Genomic DNA, 19085 nt, shown 5'->3' on the forward strand with positions numbered 1-19085 from the left:
ATTCAACATTATTTATCTAGTGGCTTATTTTGAAGGGACAAACAAATATCGTCGGTATATTCACGGTATTTAAACATTTCACTATTCAACAAAATAAAAATAATCCGTGATGGATTTGTACTTTGGGACCTGATCGGTAACGTTGTGATTTCATTCTTTGGTAAATTATAGTAAAATTCATATCCTAATACTTTGCTTATGCTGCATTCTATTTCGATTTTAGTTATACTAACTGAGAAATTCCAATTACAGTGTTATGGAACAGTAAATAATAAACTTTGTACACATTTTCATTCGTTTGTAAATATTCGACTGACTCACAGGAAACATAATCAGAACCCAGTGCTGTAACATATCTAGATACAAATATCTAGATATAGTATTTAGAAATATTTTTTGAATTTTGTATCTATCTAGATACTATTATTTTTTAAGTATTATGTGGTTTACGGTATATGCTTTACGAATATGTTCAAAATTAAATACGGCATCAGCATGGTCCATTCTTTGATATGAAATATTACCCAATTTAAATTGCATTAATTTATTATAAATAGCTATAAATTCATATTTATGTAAATTGCAAATTGAATATTTGTGAAATTTATTAATTTAGGACTTCGGCTGTGTGTATGAAATAAAAATTTATATACTAAAAATCATTATTTAACTAACAACTAAAAAAAGTTTTTTATTTTTCAAATTTAAAATATATCTTTAAATGTATCTAAATTTTCAGTATCTAGATACAGTGTTTAAAAAAATGTATCTGTATCAATATCTAGATAGATTTTACTGCAAGTATTTGTATCTATATCTAGACTAGAGTGATTAAAGATAAGATTGTATCTATATCTAGACTAAAGATTGATAGAGATTGCTCTCGCTTATCCCGTTTCTATAACACTCAAAATAATGGTAAGGATTGTTTTATATAGGTAAAATATATGTATGGTTTTCTATTTTTTTAAATCTATAATAGTCGTAATTATTCATTGAGTATATCAGAAAAGATGGCCGTGAAATATTTTATATTGACTATTTTTACAGAAATCTGTAATTTATGGTAATGTCAAATGACTACTTTTACAGAAATCCGTAATTTATGGCAATGTCAAATTAAATTAATTTTTATTTTATTTTATTTTTTTTAAAAATTAATATATCTTTATAAATTATATCTCATATGTTATTCTGAAGTATGAGCTATATTGCTGTACAGTTTCATTAAAAACCATTCGCTAGTTTTAGCGTGAAAGCGTAACAAACAAACAAACAAACATGCTTACTTTCGCATTTATAATATATGGAGATAGAGAAGAGATATACTTTAAAAGTATCCGTTACAGCACTGTTAGAACCTAAATTTATAGTAAATTTATATTCTTGCTCGAGAAATAATAGATACAATTAATATAAATATTAGTTTAGCATAATAGATACCAAAAAAAAAGAGATATCATAAAATTTCGATTTTCGATATAAAACCAGTAACATAATTTTTTCAAACATTAAAATATTTTTACATGCATGTATATTCTTTTTATTACTTATTGTGGTTTATAAATATTTTTGCCTGGCTCTTTATTAGCGACAGATATTTATCTCATTCGTTTATCTCCGTAAAATTAGCCGAATTTGTGCCATTAAAAAAATTTTCGTGCCATTAAAAAATGTTTTTAATGATTCGTACATATTATGAAAAATATTGTTACTATTTATTCGTAATGATTCAATTTTTGAAATATGCACTCGATTAGTTACTAATCTAACAATTACAAAAGCTCTTGTAATTGTACCTTAAATACTTACCTTTCTGAAAATTAAGCTTTTCTCTAATATGCTGAGAGATGTAACTATTAAAATGTATAATAGCTGTATTATTGAAAAGCTAAGCTCCAATTGCTATTAAAATACTTTTCAATTGGTATCGGGAGGATGTTAAGAATTGGCATAACTTTAAATAATGTCCATAATTTTTCTTTAAGAAAAACAAGTGAAAACAAACAATTGACTGAGTTAATTGTTGAAATACGAAGCATAGACAGTGTTGATTACTCGATCACATTACACTTACATACATGCCAGACATACATAACTGATATTCCCATACGCCTAATTTGCGCCCTCACGAGTAAACAGTGATGTTTACGAAAAAATTTTTCAAACAAAAGTTAAATATTTTTGTATAAGGAATATTTTTTACATTTAAAGTTTTGTTCTATCTCTAACGGTTTACAAGATGGGTCCTACGGACCCAAGACCCAATTGACCTATGTTGCTCATTTACGAACTCGATCTCACTTTTTACGTCCTGAGTACGCTGTAAAAATTTTAGCTTGATACCTATATTTTTTCGTTTTTGAGTTATCGTGTTGACAGACAGACGGACAGACAATCGGAAATGGACTAATAAGGTGATTCTATAAACACCTATACCAACATTTTGTGCGTAGCATCAATATTTTTAAGCGTTACAAACTTGGGACTAAACTTAGTATACCTTGCATATTACATATATAAAATACTGGTATAAATTTGAGCAAAATGATATATTTTTCTAATTGATTGGCTAGAAAATAAAAAAATTAAGCTTGCTATCTACGAATTTTATGCTAAAATGACAAGTAAAACAAAGAAAATAAAATAAATAAAATAAAAAAGTTGAATTTTTTAATAAAATTTTTTTGCATTATTATTACGGTTACAAGTGAAAAAAATAGCCTGCTTCCATATTTTTAATATTTTGACAAAATTTCTCCAAGTAGCTCTTGACAGGTAATGTGAACTTGTAGTGGATCCCGCCATTACTTTCGGTCGAAATAACAACCACTATAATCCGATAGACTCTGAAAGCAAGACTATCATCCGTGGCTTTTTATTCAAATTAAAAGCTGTTAATTAGCTTAAGTTGTATGCAGTTCGTTTTCACTGAAGCTGTAGGACTGAAATTTGGCCAACAAGTTTAATTTTCGGACAATGCAATTTTTGGTAAGTATGACCTGATTTTCCTTGCGCTTCCACCATATTTTATATACAAACGTTTTTTAGTTTTAAATTAAAAATATAAATAAAAAATAGTTTTTTAAGAAGATGCTTTTGCATTACTCAAGAATTGAAAATAAGTTTTCTTATGGGTCATTCATAGACGACTGTTGGTAAAACCTTCAGGTGCTCCGAATGGTATTTTAAATTGAATAAGTATTTCTTGGTATGAGTGAGCCCAGCTTTTACAAATATTCATGTATGGGTGACCCATAATAATAGTCATTGTCTGCTTTTAATTGCCATAAAAAGCTTGCCCGTAAAAAGTATTTTTATATAAAATTATTCAAAAGGCGCTTATTTTTATGTAAATTTACGTGCAAAAAACAAAATTTTGAATTTCTTCAAAATAAAAAATATTTTTGTATTTTTTGATCAGTTTTAAGCAAAAAAATACTCATATGATTTTTTCTCTAGATATTTAAGTTCGAAATAAAAAATGCAACTCGATTTTAAGAAAAATGTATCTTTGAGGATAGTCGCTTAGCTGACGCAGCTCCTGTGCTACGAAGTATTTTTTTGTTTTTATGGAGAAATCATGAAAAAAAATTTTTCCCCCAAATTTCTATATTCCTAATGGATTGGGAGCGGATGACTCTGGACGTTTCGTTATTACAGAATCTTAAAATTTCTATGAAACTATGTTTAGTTAAATTAGTTATTATTAACAAGCAATCATGTTGTACTAGTATCGAAAATTTTTATTCTTTGTAGCTAATGCCTGTTGCCTATTCCGTTAAGCAAAGAATCAAAGTCCGCGATAGAAGTGAGATGTTATACATTTTTAATAATAATTAATTTAAGTAAACATATTTTGGGCTTAATGAGCCCTCGTAAACCAATCTTATTTTTCGTGTAAGTTTAAACCGAGGGCTTTGAATGTAACCGGCTCCTGATCCATGAACTGCTAATAGAAAAAAACCTACATTACTCTCCCCTACACAAGAACGTCAGTCGGATTTATCAAAAACACGTGTTAATTTTTATTTTTAATTAATTTTAAATGAAATGTTTATTTCTACATGTCTTAGGTATAAACAATATTACAAACAACAAAACTTATATATATTATTTTCTATATGATGAAAAACAAAGCCTGAATAATAATAATATAGAAGAAGAAAATAAGTGAACAACGACAACAAACGTTTTGAAGAAAGTTGGAAAAGTGAAGATGAAAACAAAATGAGTTTGTTTCATAGTAGAATCTATATACAGTTGAAACAACACACATATAACGTATACAAAAACCAAAATCTGTCTTAAATTTCATTCAACGTATATATTATCTTTGTTTGTTTCATCCTTCAAAGCTACCTTGTTCATTTTGTATAAAAAATATACATTTACATTTTCTCTACATAAAAACGAAAATAGAAATAATTGAGAAATTTACAATACATTGCTGAAATTAAGATATGTTGTAACATACAGTGTCTCGATTTTAATAATATGTAGGTAATACTCGATGAGGCGTGTCAGACGATGTCAGATTTGAACTAGAGCTATCATTTTATGGCCTCCTTTGATGAAATTACATTGAAAAAATGAGGAAAGTGTATTGAGTATCGTTTTATATCGAAAACTCATAGCATTAGCAATTAATCTATTTGTTGATGTCTCAAATACTCAAATATGCAGTTTTATACAAAAATTATATATTTAGTACAAATAATAGGCTGGGATGGGATGCATATTGGGGAAAGCGCAGCAAGATTTTAATGAAATTTTAGACATATATAGCCCAAGTTTTTTTTGAAATGCTTATTTTGACTTAAAACTGTGGTCTAGTAAGTATTTTTGGTCGCTAAATACGAATCAAATGTCAGCTTACATGCATTCTTTCACGTATTCTCGTAAAATCGTGCCATTTTTGACCCAAAATTCCACTTTTGGCACAAAAAACGAAAAACTAGGTATTTATCGTATCGTTTAAGTTATTATATAGGAAATATTTAGACGACTAACTAAGTGTTTGTCGTCCAAACTTTGTTCGAGTGGAGAATTTTGTCCGCTGTTTATGAATCCGATGTCTGATCACACGGATTCTATGATGCCTTTCGAAAATCGTGTCATTTTTGATGACACTTAGTTTCCCATTTTTTGTGCCAAAAAATGAAATCTGACATCATATTTGTATTCAGCGACCAAAAATTTACTAGATGACAATTTTAAGCAAAAAAAAGCATTTAAAAAAATTTGGGCTACATATACCCCTTGCTAGGGCCCTATGTCCTTTTCTGACTAGGTCAAGTTCTGACTAGGCTGAATGTTCCTTGGTGTCCTATAAACACGTTACAAAACGTTTCATTCAAATCAGTGCTGTTTCCCCACTTTTCTACTTTCGACCCTTTTTCCGGCTTATTATTAGGATTGATATTAATCCGAAATAGCAATCTTACTATAAAATTACATTGCCTACATAATGCTTAAGCATCTCAGTAAACACACACACAAGGTAATACAAAATTGAAGAAACACCTACTTATAATTATTTTTCTATAATTTTGTATGAATTCATATTTAAGTAGTGAGACTTGAACAAATATCGGTTCCGCAAATTTTCGAAATAAAACAATATCAACAAAATATACTTTCCTGAATTTTGCGCTGCAATTTGAATCACAGAAGACTATAAAATGACAGCTCCAGCTCAAATCTTAGACCCTCGGATACGCCGGTTCAACTAGTAGATATGGATTATGTAAAAAAATCGTCCTCTATACTCCAAATTACGAGGACGGTAGTGCTCAAAGTGAGACACACTAAATATTCGTGAAGGTCTACAGCAAATTAACGTTTAAGAGTTATTTATGGGATTATTTACTACTTTTACATCTACTTCTTTTACTTTTTACTAATTAGATTACTGAATTAAACCAATAATAAATACTTTGTTAAAAATTTTATATATTTGATCGATTTTATTAACTAAAAAAATGTGAAATTTACGTCCTTAAGCGAATGATAAGTTAGGTTAGGTCGAAGTGCTCGGTCAGTAATGTTGACACTCACTTGGAGGCTTGACGCTCATTGTGGTTTCATTAAGAAACACATATATCTCTGAAACCTTTGCGTTAAAACTTTTCCAACTTTTAGCATGGGCTTTTTTCATAAACGCTAACTGCGTATAATTAATTAGACTTGGAAAAAAGTCTTAAATTTTATTAATACAAAAATTTAAAAAAACGATGTAATTTGCTGAAAAAGAAATAATATGTGGTGTCCAATTGTGCTGTTATCTTGTGACGTAGGTACATATTGTATGACATACCTATTGATGAAGATTATTTTGAAAATCATAAAACGAATCTTTAGAGTGAAGAGTTTCCTAATTTTTTAAATAAAATCAATCTAATTTTAAACGCAAAGAAATTAATTGTGGATTTATTTTCAAAGGTTGCAAGATAAAACATTGTTTTAAATCACTTAGTTCTTTTTGGACGTTTATGCTTAGTCAGTATCTTAGAAATAATAAATTAGTACCTACAACACAAAGTTAGAGAAAATTTTTAGTTTTCCTGATTATTAAATTAAACTAATAGAGAGGTGATCGAATATTTAATCCACTTTAACCAATAAAATATCATCGCTTAATTTACATAAAAATATTATATAGCACGCTAATAACACATCTAAATAAGTTGGTAAAAAAGCGCTAGCCATGAAAACGCTGATGTCAAAGGGTAGGGTGTAGGTATTTTAAAACGGATTGAACAATGATCTTGATAGTCTGTACAAAAGTTATAGTAGCTACTATTTCGTAGTAAAATACTGTGGTTATATACATTTCAAAAACAGTTGAATATAATAATAATATATAGTGGATCTGATGTTCGTTTAGTTTCATTTGATTGTTTCATGAAAATGGTAGTATTATTGTTCATACAAAGGAAAGCAAGTTTTCATCTCGTCAACATCATCAATAGTTTCAATACTGTTATAAATATCTATTTACAGTAAAGTTTTCTTATTCAGTCATTCACCTTATCTTTGTTATATTTTGTATCTCTATTATATATTAATAATGGATTGTAATGATGACGTTTGCAAGTATGTGTATATATATACTGTAGTAGTAGGTACTTGTTATAGAGAATAATGAACAAATATTATAGAGATGGTTTATAATTGACTACTGTATTATCAGTGACATCATTGGTAATTGATTTTGTAATACAAAGATTGATAAAATCCTTGTATCAATTCTTCCTATAGCATTACTATGACGACAACAATAGCAACATGCTTATCGTATATATTAGATTTGTTTGCTGCCCTCTGTGTTATGTCCAATAGATAAGATACATGCATTTGTAAAGTCGTATTTAAGATTTTAATGGAAAATTTTTTAAAGCTATTTTCTATGAAATGTTAAAGAAGATTAACCTATTATTAAACAAAAGTGTCAGGAGTAGATTTTAGAAAAACAATTGTAAGGAATCAAGCCTTAGCTCTATAAAAGGTCTATTCTTATAGGTAATGTTGGAGAATGAATAGAGTTTTGGTGTTTGGATCTAAATCTCACTACGTGTATGAAGGTTCAGAAAAATAAACCATACGAAAATATTTTAGTTTTTAAACAAAATGGAAACATATAGCAAAAAACGCAAAAAAAATTCCATTCGACAAATATATCTGAAAGAGGCACTTACAAATAATTATCTTCTATTCAAGCATCTTTTTTACAAGCCATGAATAACGGAGTAATTTTTGGTGAGAAGCTTCGAAAATTTTTGTGTTAGTGAGACGTTCTCTTTCACACACCTCGGAAACTTTTTAATCGTACGTACAAGCTTCAATTTGACGAATATCCGTCTTTGGTTTTTCTAATAAGATAATTGAATAATAAATGCAGATAGTGCTTTGCCCGACCCTCAGAATGGGATGTTCGATGATCGACAACTTAAAAGGTACAATTACCTTCGCTGTGCTTGAGTATTCAACATTCAACATTCAACTATGAAATTTTATCTTTCGCCGAGATAGCTTTAACTTTTGTCTTCTACAATGAATTTTTTGGAAAAAAGGGTGGCATTTTTACCGGTTGCTAAGATAGGAATATTGCGGTTGTTCCACTGTGCCCATATCTCTCTCTATCGTTTCTCGATGGCTTATTTAAATCGAATAATTTTATTATTATGTTAAAGAAATGCTTATAATGAAATGTTACCACTTTTTATGGGATCTATAAACACCTTCCAATACTAATCTGAGATGGTTTACAGAAATCAGTCTATAGGCTACTCAGGTTAAAGTGATGATTACATATTTTCTGTCCATCTGATAGAAGCCTTACTCCTACAACTGCACGTAAAGTCACTGAAACTCGAGATAAATGCTAATACCCATAAAATACATATGTTATTAACATTCATACATAGTTTATTTCCTATATTTGAAAGATGTAAGTTATCTAGGAACACGTGCTTTAAATACATTTATTTATTTATTTTTTTATTTATTTGATGAATTGTTGTATATAACGAATGAATTAAATAAATAGTTTACATTTGTATATACACTCAGTTCGCAACGCTTTTTGTTATTATAATTTTTATTTAAAAAAACGCCCTTTTTATGTTATACATATAATGGTGTTAAAACTTGCTTTAAGTACATTTTCACTACACAAAGTTTGAATTATTCATACACGTAAACGTAAAAAAAAGTATATTTAAAGTTAAAAAATATATATTTATATACAATCCATAATTTGACAACGTTGTACCACCATTACAAAACATACATGTTGAAATGAATGGTGGGACATAACAGTCCGTGACTTCCATCAATTTATTGTTATGATTATCACTGCCATGATCATTACACGATAGCGTTTAAATACATTTCGAGAAGTATTTACATTCACAGTTATATTGATGTTAAAATAAATATTAAACATACCAAATCATGAGTGATGAGCAAAATTAGCTTTAGTATCAAGACTTTATTACTGTAGGCAGAACCCAAAATTAAGACTAGAATAACATCGAGACTGCGTTAGGTTAGGTTATTTAAGCCATTGGGTACGATATAAGTGTTTTACCACCTTTCCGCTGATAATTTTATCTTCTCAATAATTTCGAGAAACCTCGTTAATGCATATACCATGCACACCAGCCCATCACAACTGTTAAATAAATTCTTCTTAGTGTTTCACGAGGTGATTGATTTGACATATTTTGCATTAGTGTACATAATATTGCATAATATGGTAAACAAAAATTGTTAGAAAATAAATGTCTTTAAAACACGAAATACAAGCTGCTTAGTCTCTAAATTTTTATATAAAATAATTTGCCCTAAAAAAGTTAAAAAAATGTATGAAAAGTCGAAATTCCATGATGTTTTAAAAACTGAACAAAGAGTTTCTTCAAAACACTTACTTCTACGATTTTCAAAACGAAATTCATATACAAGTTACGGTAAATATAGTGTATAAACGAAATTTAACTTTTTTCAATTCTTTTAAATTAATAAATTTAATTATGTATAGTCGTATAGTATTATAATAAGTGTAAATTTAAACAAAAATTCTGAAAAATGAGAGGGGGGGTCACCTCGACTGAGGCGAGGTTTTTGGGATAGTATATCTCGCCTCGCCTCGGCTATTAACTAAGATTAAAATTGAGAATCTCACCTCGCCTCGATCCTTGTAACCGAATCGTTCGTTCCTCGTAGTTATGGTTGTGACGGAAGGAATTAAGCCCACTACTCTTGACGTACCGCCAACGTAATTGGTTACTGAGGTATTAGGTTTGGAAAAAAATCAAGACAAACAACTCTAACATTTTGCGAGACTTGGTCAAGAACATGACAGATCATCCAATTACTTAAATGAAAACAATTTTTAAAAAGTTCACGTGAAATAATCACTTGAAATGTTGAATTTGGTAGAAACAAACTCTTACGTGCAAATCAAATCACTACTTCATTTATTAAATCAAAAATGACATCTGTATGACAAGAAAATAGTAACGAATTATTGAAATAATATTTCGATAATTCATCGAAAAATATGTTTGAAAAATTCAATTTAATTCCATTTCAAATACTGCTGAAATAATGCTGAAGTTACGTTGGTGTAAACTCTGACAGACCTATTAGCAAGTTTTAGGGCGATTAAAACACCACTCTATGGCAATATCACGGCAATGACAATGAAAAGGTCAAGGTAAGGGATTACTTTAAATACGCTAGACTGTGAATACGCACGGCACTATTCCATTCTGTTGTACAACTCTCTTTACTTATTTCTGGATCTTTAAGACATTAATTTTGTACTGCTATGTTAATTATCCAGGTTCGCAAGTAATACTTATTTGTAGACATACATTTAATGATTGTAAAATTTATATAAATTCCACAAATGAATTTTAAATGTAACTAGCCAACTAGTTAGCAAGCTATCAGCAAAATATCAGTTTAGATAGAAGCTTAAAAGATTAAGCTGAGAAAAGCCATTTAGAACACAGTACGTAAAAACAATTGCAAAATGTTTATTACTGCCGGAACGCTGTAAGAAATTTCTTGCCGATATCACTATGTAAGTATAGGCGTGAAAGCAATACTGTATGATTTGCTCTAAAATTTTAAACATAGATGATTTTACCATTCAATGTATCGAAACATGAGCAACAATTAGGAGGTTTGAGCCGACGTCAATACGAGTGTCGTCCCACCCTGACTGGTGATATCCGTAATATTTCTGGCGAATAGTACTATTTAACACTGTAATGTCATTGATGCTACTAATGGTATACCAGCAATATTTATTAAAATGACAAAATAAGTTTAGAATAATAGAGCGACGAGCAGTTGGATCGTAGTTTAATAACAAATAGTAATAGGATCGTAGTTCAATAATGCGTATTGATAAACGCGTTGATATTGATAAATGAGACTCCAGACCATACTGTCGAGTTGAAATTACTAATGTAAGTTATAGTTACTAATCTTACGGCAATATTATATAGACTATTATCAGGTACTTTTTGAGTAACTGTCCCTATACCATAGCAGCATTGTAAACGCCATGCATTTCTTACCACGAAGGAGTAAAAATATATAGTGCAGTTTTGAAGAAAATCCAAAGATCTTAAGAAACACGATAATTATTTGAACTCAAAACAACTTATGGAAGACTAAGATTTCACGTCAACAGTCTCAAGATTCTCACAAATTTAATTTTTAGTATATCACGCAAAGTTTGTTTTCAAGTAAATCGGAGCTAGCGAAAAAATGACAATAAATAAAGATCGTAGGGTTATAAAAATGAACTTTGTAAAAGAATTTAAAATATAAACTATTACGTTTGAAAATATTATATTCATATGTGATAAACATAATAAAAATAACGTGATATTCACATTACAAGTATAACATACGCCTCTCTTTATTCCGATCTAAAATTTAACCCCACTGCGTCATCTTGAGCGATGCGTACTTTAAAGCGGTTTTATTATTATATTATACACTCGGAAATAAAGCTGTATTACTATTGCTAACTCAAAAGAACAACTCAACCATACACTATTGTACTCTATCAGAGTAACCCTTTTTATGAATCACTTAACCTTATACTCAATACTCCCTTGCAAGATCACTTGAGCGTTGTAAGAAAGTTTTCCATCAACGCATAATTTATTTGCAGTTATCGGTTTTTTAATCCAATAAACCTGTAGTAACCAACTCTTAAAAATCTTTGCTAACGAAAAAAATGTTATACAATATATTTGGTAATCAATGTATCGCCATCACTAGTGGAACATCGTCAAATATATTATTTAACTTCAGTTATTAATACCAAAGTTTGTATATACTGATGCTTGTTCAAATTGAAGCTAATTAACGATTTGGGAAGAGATTTCAAATTGAAATAGTGTAGGAAGTGGAAGATAATACAGGAGGCTACTTTAGGTTAACGATAAGTAAAAATTGTAGCAATTGATAATTTCAAGGTTTATTTCATCGACATCGCAGAGATTAGGTAATGTAAATGGAGATAAGTTATATTATGTTTTGTTTTTCCATTTCAGTTACGTTTTTATTTTATCCTCGAAAGAATTAGCACTGAAAAATGAGATAGAATTTATCTTACTAAAAGTTTTTGAAATGCTCCTACAATGTCCTCAAGTTTTTTTCACTTTTTCATCTAATAATTATTAGATTGGTAGAGCGAAAGAATAGCCATGAGAACACCAATGTAGTTTAGTTTAAGTATATGCAATAGGTAATAATGATTATATCAAATTTCCGAATATGTGAGAGAATGGAGTTTCTGGTTTGCTTATAAATTTTATGCAAATTGGGCATCAAGGAAAATGGTTTACGAAAACGGTAATTGCCAATCAAATCGAACCTAATAACTCGGTTTATACACTCTATAGTTATACCATTCAAAGAACTGTATAATACACTACCGACTTATATGTATGAATTCTGTGTGTTACTTAAAGTTCTGTGCTATATATTATAGTTATAGTGTTATATAGGAGTAGCAACGTCACAATGTAGTCCTGGCGTAGTAGTGTATGTAGCAAAAAATTGATATTCTTCTGTTAAGGGTATGTATTAAAACCTAAGCGGAAATCAGGGGACAGCAAAATGATTCCCTCTAGGAAAACGTAGGGACGGGTTACTTTGTTTAGTAAAATATTCATTGTATTTTTGGTCAAATTTGTCTTAGCATCTACAACAAAAACGCAGAAAGTAATTTAAAAAAAAGCCGTTAAGGAATTCCCACAGCTGGAGGTATCCCAAGACGTAAATAGACACTAATTTCTTGAATGAGGATGTAATATTCAAAAGGCGTCAATTTATTTAAAATAAAAATGTTAGTAAGAATCACTCTCACCTGGAGAAGAACACCATAAGTCAACTCGGAATTTTCCCCAAGAGATAACAGTTCAAAAACATAATATAAAATTACACAGGTCTGCAAAAAAAATTTTTTTGTCAGCTGCATGAGATGTTTTTACTCAATTATATGTTTTAGAATGCGCTGATTTCAGAAGTGAGGGCCATTTTTTACTATCACGTAACGTTTTTCTGCAAATTCAAACCCAAAAAATTGGTAAAAGCACTCATTTATTAAAAATTATACAGTAGTCTGCAAACATAGTGACATCCCATCTTCCTTGGTACCGTCTCTCGTTTTCCTGGTGAAACCGCTCCCCCTGTTCTTCACTGTAAGCTCCCAGGTTTTCAGGAAAATAGTCTGTGGGAGTGTAAAAAAAGGACGTTAAGGCTTATTTTGCAGCCTTGGTCTTTGTATGCTGCTAGTTGAAAAATGGTTTTGTAGTCAGGATCCTTAGTATTTCCCAAAAACTTTCACACTACATCCTTGAACGATACCCAAGCTTCTATTTCCTTCTCATTCATACTTTCCACAAAGAGGGTGTCGGTTAAAAGCCTTCTTATGTCGAGGCCAGTGAAAACTCCCTCTTTCAACTTTGCTTTTGACAGCTTCGGGAATTTTGATCATAGATATTTAAAACAATCTCCATCCTCTTGCAGTGATTTTACAAATTGTTTCATCAACCCCAATTTGAATGGAGAGGTGGCGACAAAATTTTTTCTGGTGGTACCAAAGTAGTATTGATAACATTTTTCTCTCCAGATTTTAAGGTTTCTCGGGATGGCCAATCACTTTTAGTCCAATATTGTTCCATGGCTCTACCATCCCATAAGCATAAGAAGCAAGGGTATTTAGTATAGCCTGCCTGCTGACCCAAAAGCAAAGTATTTTGAAGTCTCCACAAACCATCCATTAATGGTCCTGATATTTGATTCTTTCTCCAGGATAATGGCCAAATTGTTATAGTTAGTTTTCTTCCATATGCACAGAATACCCCATGGGAAGCGAAGCTAATTTATTTTCATTGTGCAATAATAATACTTGTAGACTAGTTTAATATAATATTACTATAAAATACTATATAATACTACTTAAAGACTAGTTTATGTTGTTACTAATATCTATAAAAACCTATGTGATAGAATGTTTTGAATATTTTTACTGTTTTTGGAGGTCAAAATCTACAAAAAATGTTAAAAAAATCCTATGCAGTTTTTTAGACGTAGATCTGTGTTATCTATGCCCAAGGTTAAGGAAAGACTTGAGCACGCATTTTTGCAGGGGAACACGGGTGCCAACGAGCCAGAGGTTGTGTTATTAGAACACGCTTTCTTTAGCTTGATTGGGTTTAGATGTCTTTGACGAAAACAATACTTTTCCAATCACGGTATGCAAAATTCAGTTCTACTCATACAAACAGAAATAAAACAGATTGACTTTTTTAAAAATGGTTTGTTGCCTAACAGGAAGAGCTTTATCAATTAGTAGAAGTTTACCAATAAGGACAAGGCAACGATTTAGTTTTTATAATACCAACTCGAATTCATTAAAAATCATTGAAGAAGGCGATTGTTTGATTACAAATTAGTTCTTACATTATAATGTTTGTTTATGAAATTCAAAAAAGCATTATTATTTGTAATGTCATATGGTTTCATATTTTACCGAATTATATATTTTTCCATTTGTTGAATTGGTCGATTATTGATTCGTTTTTATAATATGTTTCGGTTTATGTATTTTATTTTTGTTATGCGTAAATTCTAAATATTTTCAATAGAATTTTATACAACAATAGTACCATACTACGCTTATTTTTGCTATTAAATAAATAAAATATATATATACATACATACACCCTCAACCCTCTAGTATTTCAAATATTTTATATACATAACTATTATAACTACATAAAACCTTGCGTACGTAACACAATACATGGAAAAGAGTCGTACCTTGAATTTCATTATAGCACCATTATTCCTACATGCTATGTATTTTTTTAAGGATAAAAGCATGGGTACAAGACTACCATGTACCATGGATCTTATACTAATGTACTTTGAATTAGCCCCAGCGAATATAACTAGGTTTTATCATAAATGGCAATTTTTGTGAAGTGATAAAATATATGATAAATCTCTCATCTAGACACAAAATTTCAGTTTTATGTGGCGGTAAAATGTGGAAACAAATTCGTAGCACAGGAGCTGCGTTAGCTAAAATAACACATTTTTTTAAAAAATCGAATATTGCATTTTTTTTTCAAGAGTCTTTATTTCGAAAATGAAGCGTTTAGAGAAAAAATCACAAGAGTACTTTTTTGCTTAAAACTGTTCAAAAATATTTTTATTTTGAAAAAATTCAAAATTGTGTACCTTGCGGACCTCCTCCTACTCACTGTTTGATTATCGGTAGATTTTTGTCATTTATGAACCTGACCTTTCAAATACCAAAACATTTTTTGATACCAAATTATATTCAAATCGGGCTTCAATTGCGACCGCTAGAGAGTTTACAGACACATAAACGTATAGGTATATTTTTAAATTTTAATGTTGGTATTTTTGTCATCTAGTAAGTAAGTTTGTTATAATATTTTATCTTTTTTATTTAGCGCCTTGATATTCCTTACTGATATTACCTTAAATTGTTTTTTTATTGAATAGGGATGAATTAGACTTCTTACACTTTTACTTCGCCAACCTATGTGTGCTTATCTCTAACAAAATTTAGTGCCTACCAATTGCTGAATCGTACAGTATCTGTTTTGATCCGAGGTACGCAGCCATGCGTCTTAGAGTAAAAGCAAAAATTTTTAATTTTACACAAAAAGTCTTAATTTTATTTTATATGTAAACAATATTTTCAACTATAATTTGTTTTCCATGGTAAGTAAACATGGTCTAAATACAATCGTTGCCTCATATATCTTCAATTGTTGCCTTATAATATCTTTAAAAAAACTGATCATCAACAAGGTACGCTGTTCCCAAGGTACAAAACTTTACTCTACTAAAATATCATTTTGAATTCCATTTTTTAAATGTAACTCTGTTTGTAAAGTGTACTATCGTGTGATCCATATTTGATGTTAAATATTTTAAAAAACTTTTTTTTGATTGACTGTCAATTTTTAATACATATATACAAGCAAAAAGAAGTCTTTGATAACAAAAGCTTCTCTTTATATTATTATTGATTTTAAACGTATGCTATGTGTAGTGTAGTCAAGAATAAAATACTCTTTTCATATTAACTATCAATGTATGAATAGTATCCAATCCATTATTAAAATTTTGTTTTCTTATAATTTGATACAGCAAGTGAATACTTTAACGTTTAGAGTAGAGTTTTGGTAAGGCGAGACGAATAAATCTATACAAAATTTAGAAATATCTGTTCTAAGCATAATCCCTGTCAATTATGGTAGGGCCCTTCTATATTCATTCAATAAATCGTATTCCCCGTTCTTCGACTAATCTTCGCCGTTTCAAAACATGTATATTCCAAAAAATAAAACAAAATTGCCCCTTAGAAGAACTTTGCGGAAAAAAAATTTATTATTAAAGTCTTACACATTACTCGCCAACTAAGCAAGATCCGAAATATTTCAATTATATTTTGAATACTATACTATTGATTTTGGCTCAATAATCAAAGCAAAGGATTGAAGTTAAAGACATATCTTACAAGATGGTTTATTATGCCACATACTAAGTAAAACATGTTTTTAACCCCCTAATAAAAGAACCTTTCAAACGAATAAAACAAAATCGGTTAATTTGCTTCGGAACTTAGGATTTCACACACGAATTAATTAGACCTGAGTTTTTAGCATTGTAGCTCCTAAACGGAAAAACCTATTTGATTTTTTTTAAATTTAAAATGTAATTTGATGGAAATTGTTTAACTATCTCCAAGTTCGAAATTAGGGTTCCAGTCTCGACGAAAACTAGAAAAGAGGTGATGATCTTCAAACGGCAGAGTAGATTTTCAGAACTCTAATTGTTGTTGAGATTTTAAATATTAAACAACTATCGATAAAAACGGCGAACCATGGTATATGATGTATGAACCATGCTACCGCATTATAATATACCATGACTGATATCCGAATTGATTACCTAGAATGATTTCACCGATTGTACCTTAAGGCATCCTCTGTTTACATATTTTGTCGCCAAGAGATTTAGTTTATTCGAAAATAAAACCACATTGACAACCAGTAAAAAGGCTACCTGCATTCTTATAAAATACTTTCATTTCAATACAAATATCACAAAAATATCAATATTTGCCGAGAAACTCAGATGATTCAAGGTAGGTACTGTGAGAGTACCAATATATTAGACTTAACTGAATAAGTATTATAAGTCATTATAGAAAAAGAATTCAAATGGAATAGATGTGCGGGTCTATAAATGAAATAAATCATTTACTTAAGTTATTTAATTGTGTTTTATTTAACTATCCTGCTATCAAATAGTACATTTGACTCTAAGTACCACATCTTATTCTATTATAATTTTCGGCTTAAGCATGAGGTTACAATTTGGTCATGATTGCTTGATATAATGACATCCAAAATATTAATTGAGGTAACAAACTACGAATCTAATACATTGGTTACAACAACATAGAGGTACAAATAAGGTACTACAATTTACTGTATACAAGATGATTTTTTAAATTCGATCCTAATATTTCGTATCTATATTCATTTGTAAGGAAATTGAAAATGCAGTAAATAAGTGTGAAATCTGTCTGTATAAAAGAGAACTATATATTTGTTTATCAGATTCTTATTTTTTATCGAAAACAACTTTTGTTCGAAAAATTTTCTTCCCCCATTCATTTTTTGGCTAATGCCAAGTCAAAGTAAATATTGACAAGTGAAAGTAATAATTTTTATGCAGGCTACTATTTTTGAAAGAAAATATCCGGGAAATTTTTTCGGCCCTTTTCAAACAAAATTGGAACAAAATATTAGGATCTGCAAAAAATAACATGTGTTTTTGCGTTTATTGATATTAAAATTCGTTTTCGAAATATTAAGGTGGACACTTTTTTTTAAATCATCCTGTATTATTAATGGTAATTTTCATAATTCCAATGAATTACAAAATGCTATAATATACAAAAACTAAATAAAATTTCAGACACTGTACGTACCTAATCGTTTTGAAATCTCAGAATTATGCATTTTAGGATTTTCTTGTGCAATTTTTCTACGTTGCAAGCGAGACCATACCATAAACGCATTCATGGGTCGTTTTATATGGTCTTCTTGTAATTTTTTTGCTACATTTGGACCACCGATACCTCCGGGCCCTACACCCATAGATACGGTACCTAATGATGCCATTCGGCTTAATCCATCAGATGCGAAACTCGCTTCGCACATGGCACCAGCAGCTCTGTAACAAATTAAATGAAGCAAAGTATTAAGAGAGTAGTTAAATAGATTTTTTCAACAATTTCATTTTATATAGGGTGAATTTCAAACTCATTATTTATTTGAATTTTTTTAAATTTTATTTCAATATATTGTAAATAAGAATTTTATAAAAAAAACACCCTACCTAACAATGATTGTTATATCCGTTACAAACACAATTAATAAGTTCATTATCGGGCTGAAAACACATATCCAACACATCAATATAGTCGCAATAACGAAACACTAAAAACGGTCAAAGGTCGGAAAATTTTAACAGTATGCCGGATTTTGAATGCCGTTTTCGGCATTGGAATCGTTAAAGCGTCAGAAAATTTGGTGTCCTCAATTAATTTATAAGAAATTGAAAATCAATTTACATAAATAATATGCATTTTAAATAAATTAACCGTCAATATACTAAATTTACAATAGGGGACCGGACTAAATTTTTTTTTTCACTTGAATTGTCACTTCACTAACGAATAGAAAAGTGAAGATGGTTTTTAAAAATATTTCCTAGTATGCAAGATATGAACGTTTAAAATCCCTAATTAAACAACGAGCAACATACCCATTAGTGACGTCATACGTAGGTATCGGTATAGATATTTCATATAAAACTTTGTTAAAAGGAGATGGACATCGTCTGAATGCATTCTTTGATTGCTTGTAACTTCTTCGTTTTTTAATCAATTTTAATTTCACTTTCAAATTTTGTCATGGGATCAAGTATAG

At 29.8% G+C, this 19085-nt stretch overlaps 1 protein-coding gene across 1 annotated transcript in view; it reads right to left on the bottom strand.

Moving 5' to 3' along the window:
• LOC123305759 (transcription factor Sox-3-B-like) overlaps positions 1-19085 on the bottom strand; it is a 59259-nt gene that overhangs the window by 25499 nt on the left and 14675 nt on the right. Inside the window, exon 2 of the mRNA XM_044887577.1 lies at positions 18083-18327. Within this exon, the coding sequence (XP_044743512.1) occupies positions 18083-18327 (245 nt within the window). The remainder of the gene's footprint in view (positions 1-18082; positions 18328-19085) is intronic.

The sequence above is a fragment of the Chrysoperla carnea genome, chromosome 1 (genome assembly GCF_905475395.1).
Source record: "Chrysoperla carnea chromosome 1, inChrCarn1.1, whole genome shotgun sequence".
In the NCBI taxonomy this organism is placed as follows: Eukaryota; Metazoa; Arthropoda; class Insecta; order Neuroptera; family Chrysopidae; genus Chrysoperla; species Chrysoperla carnea.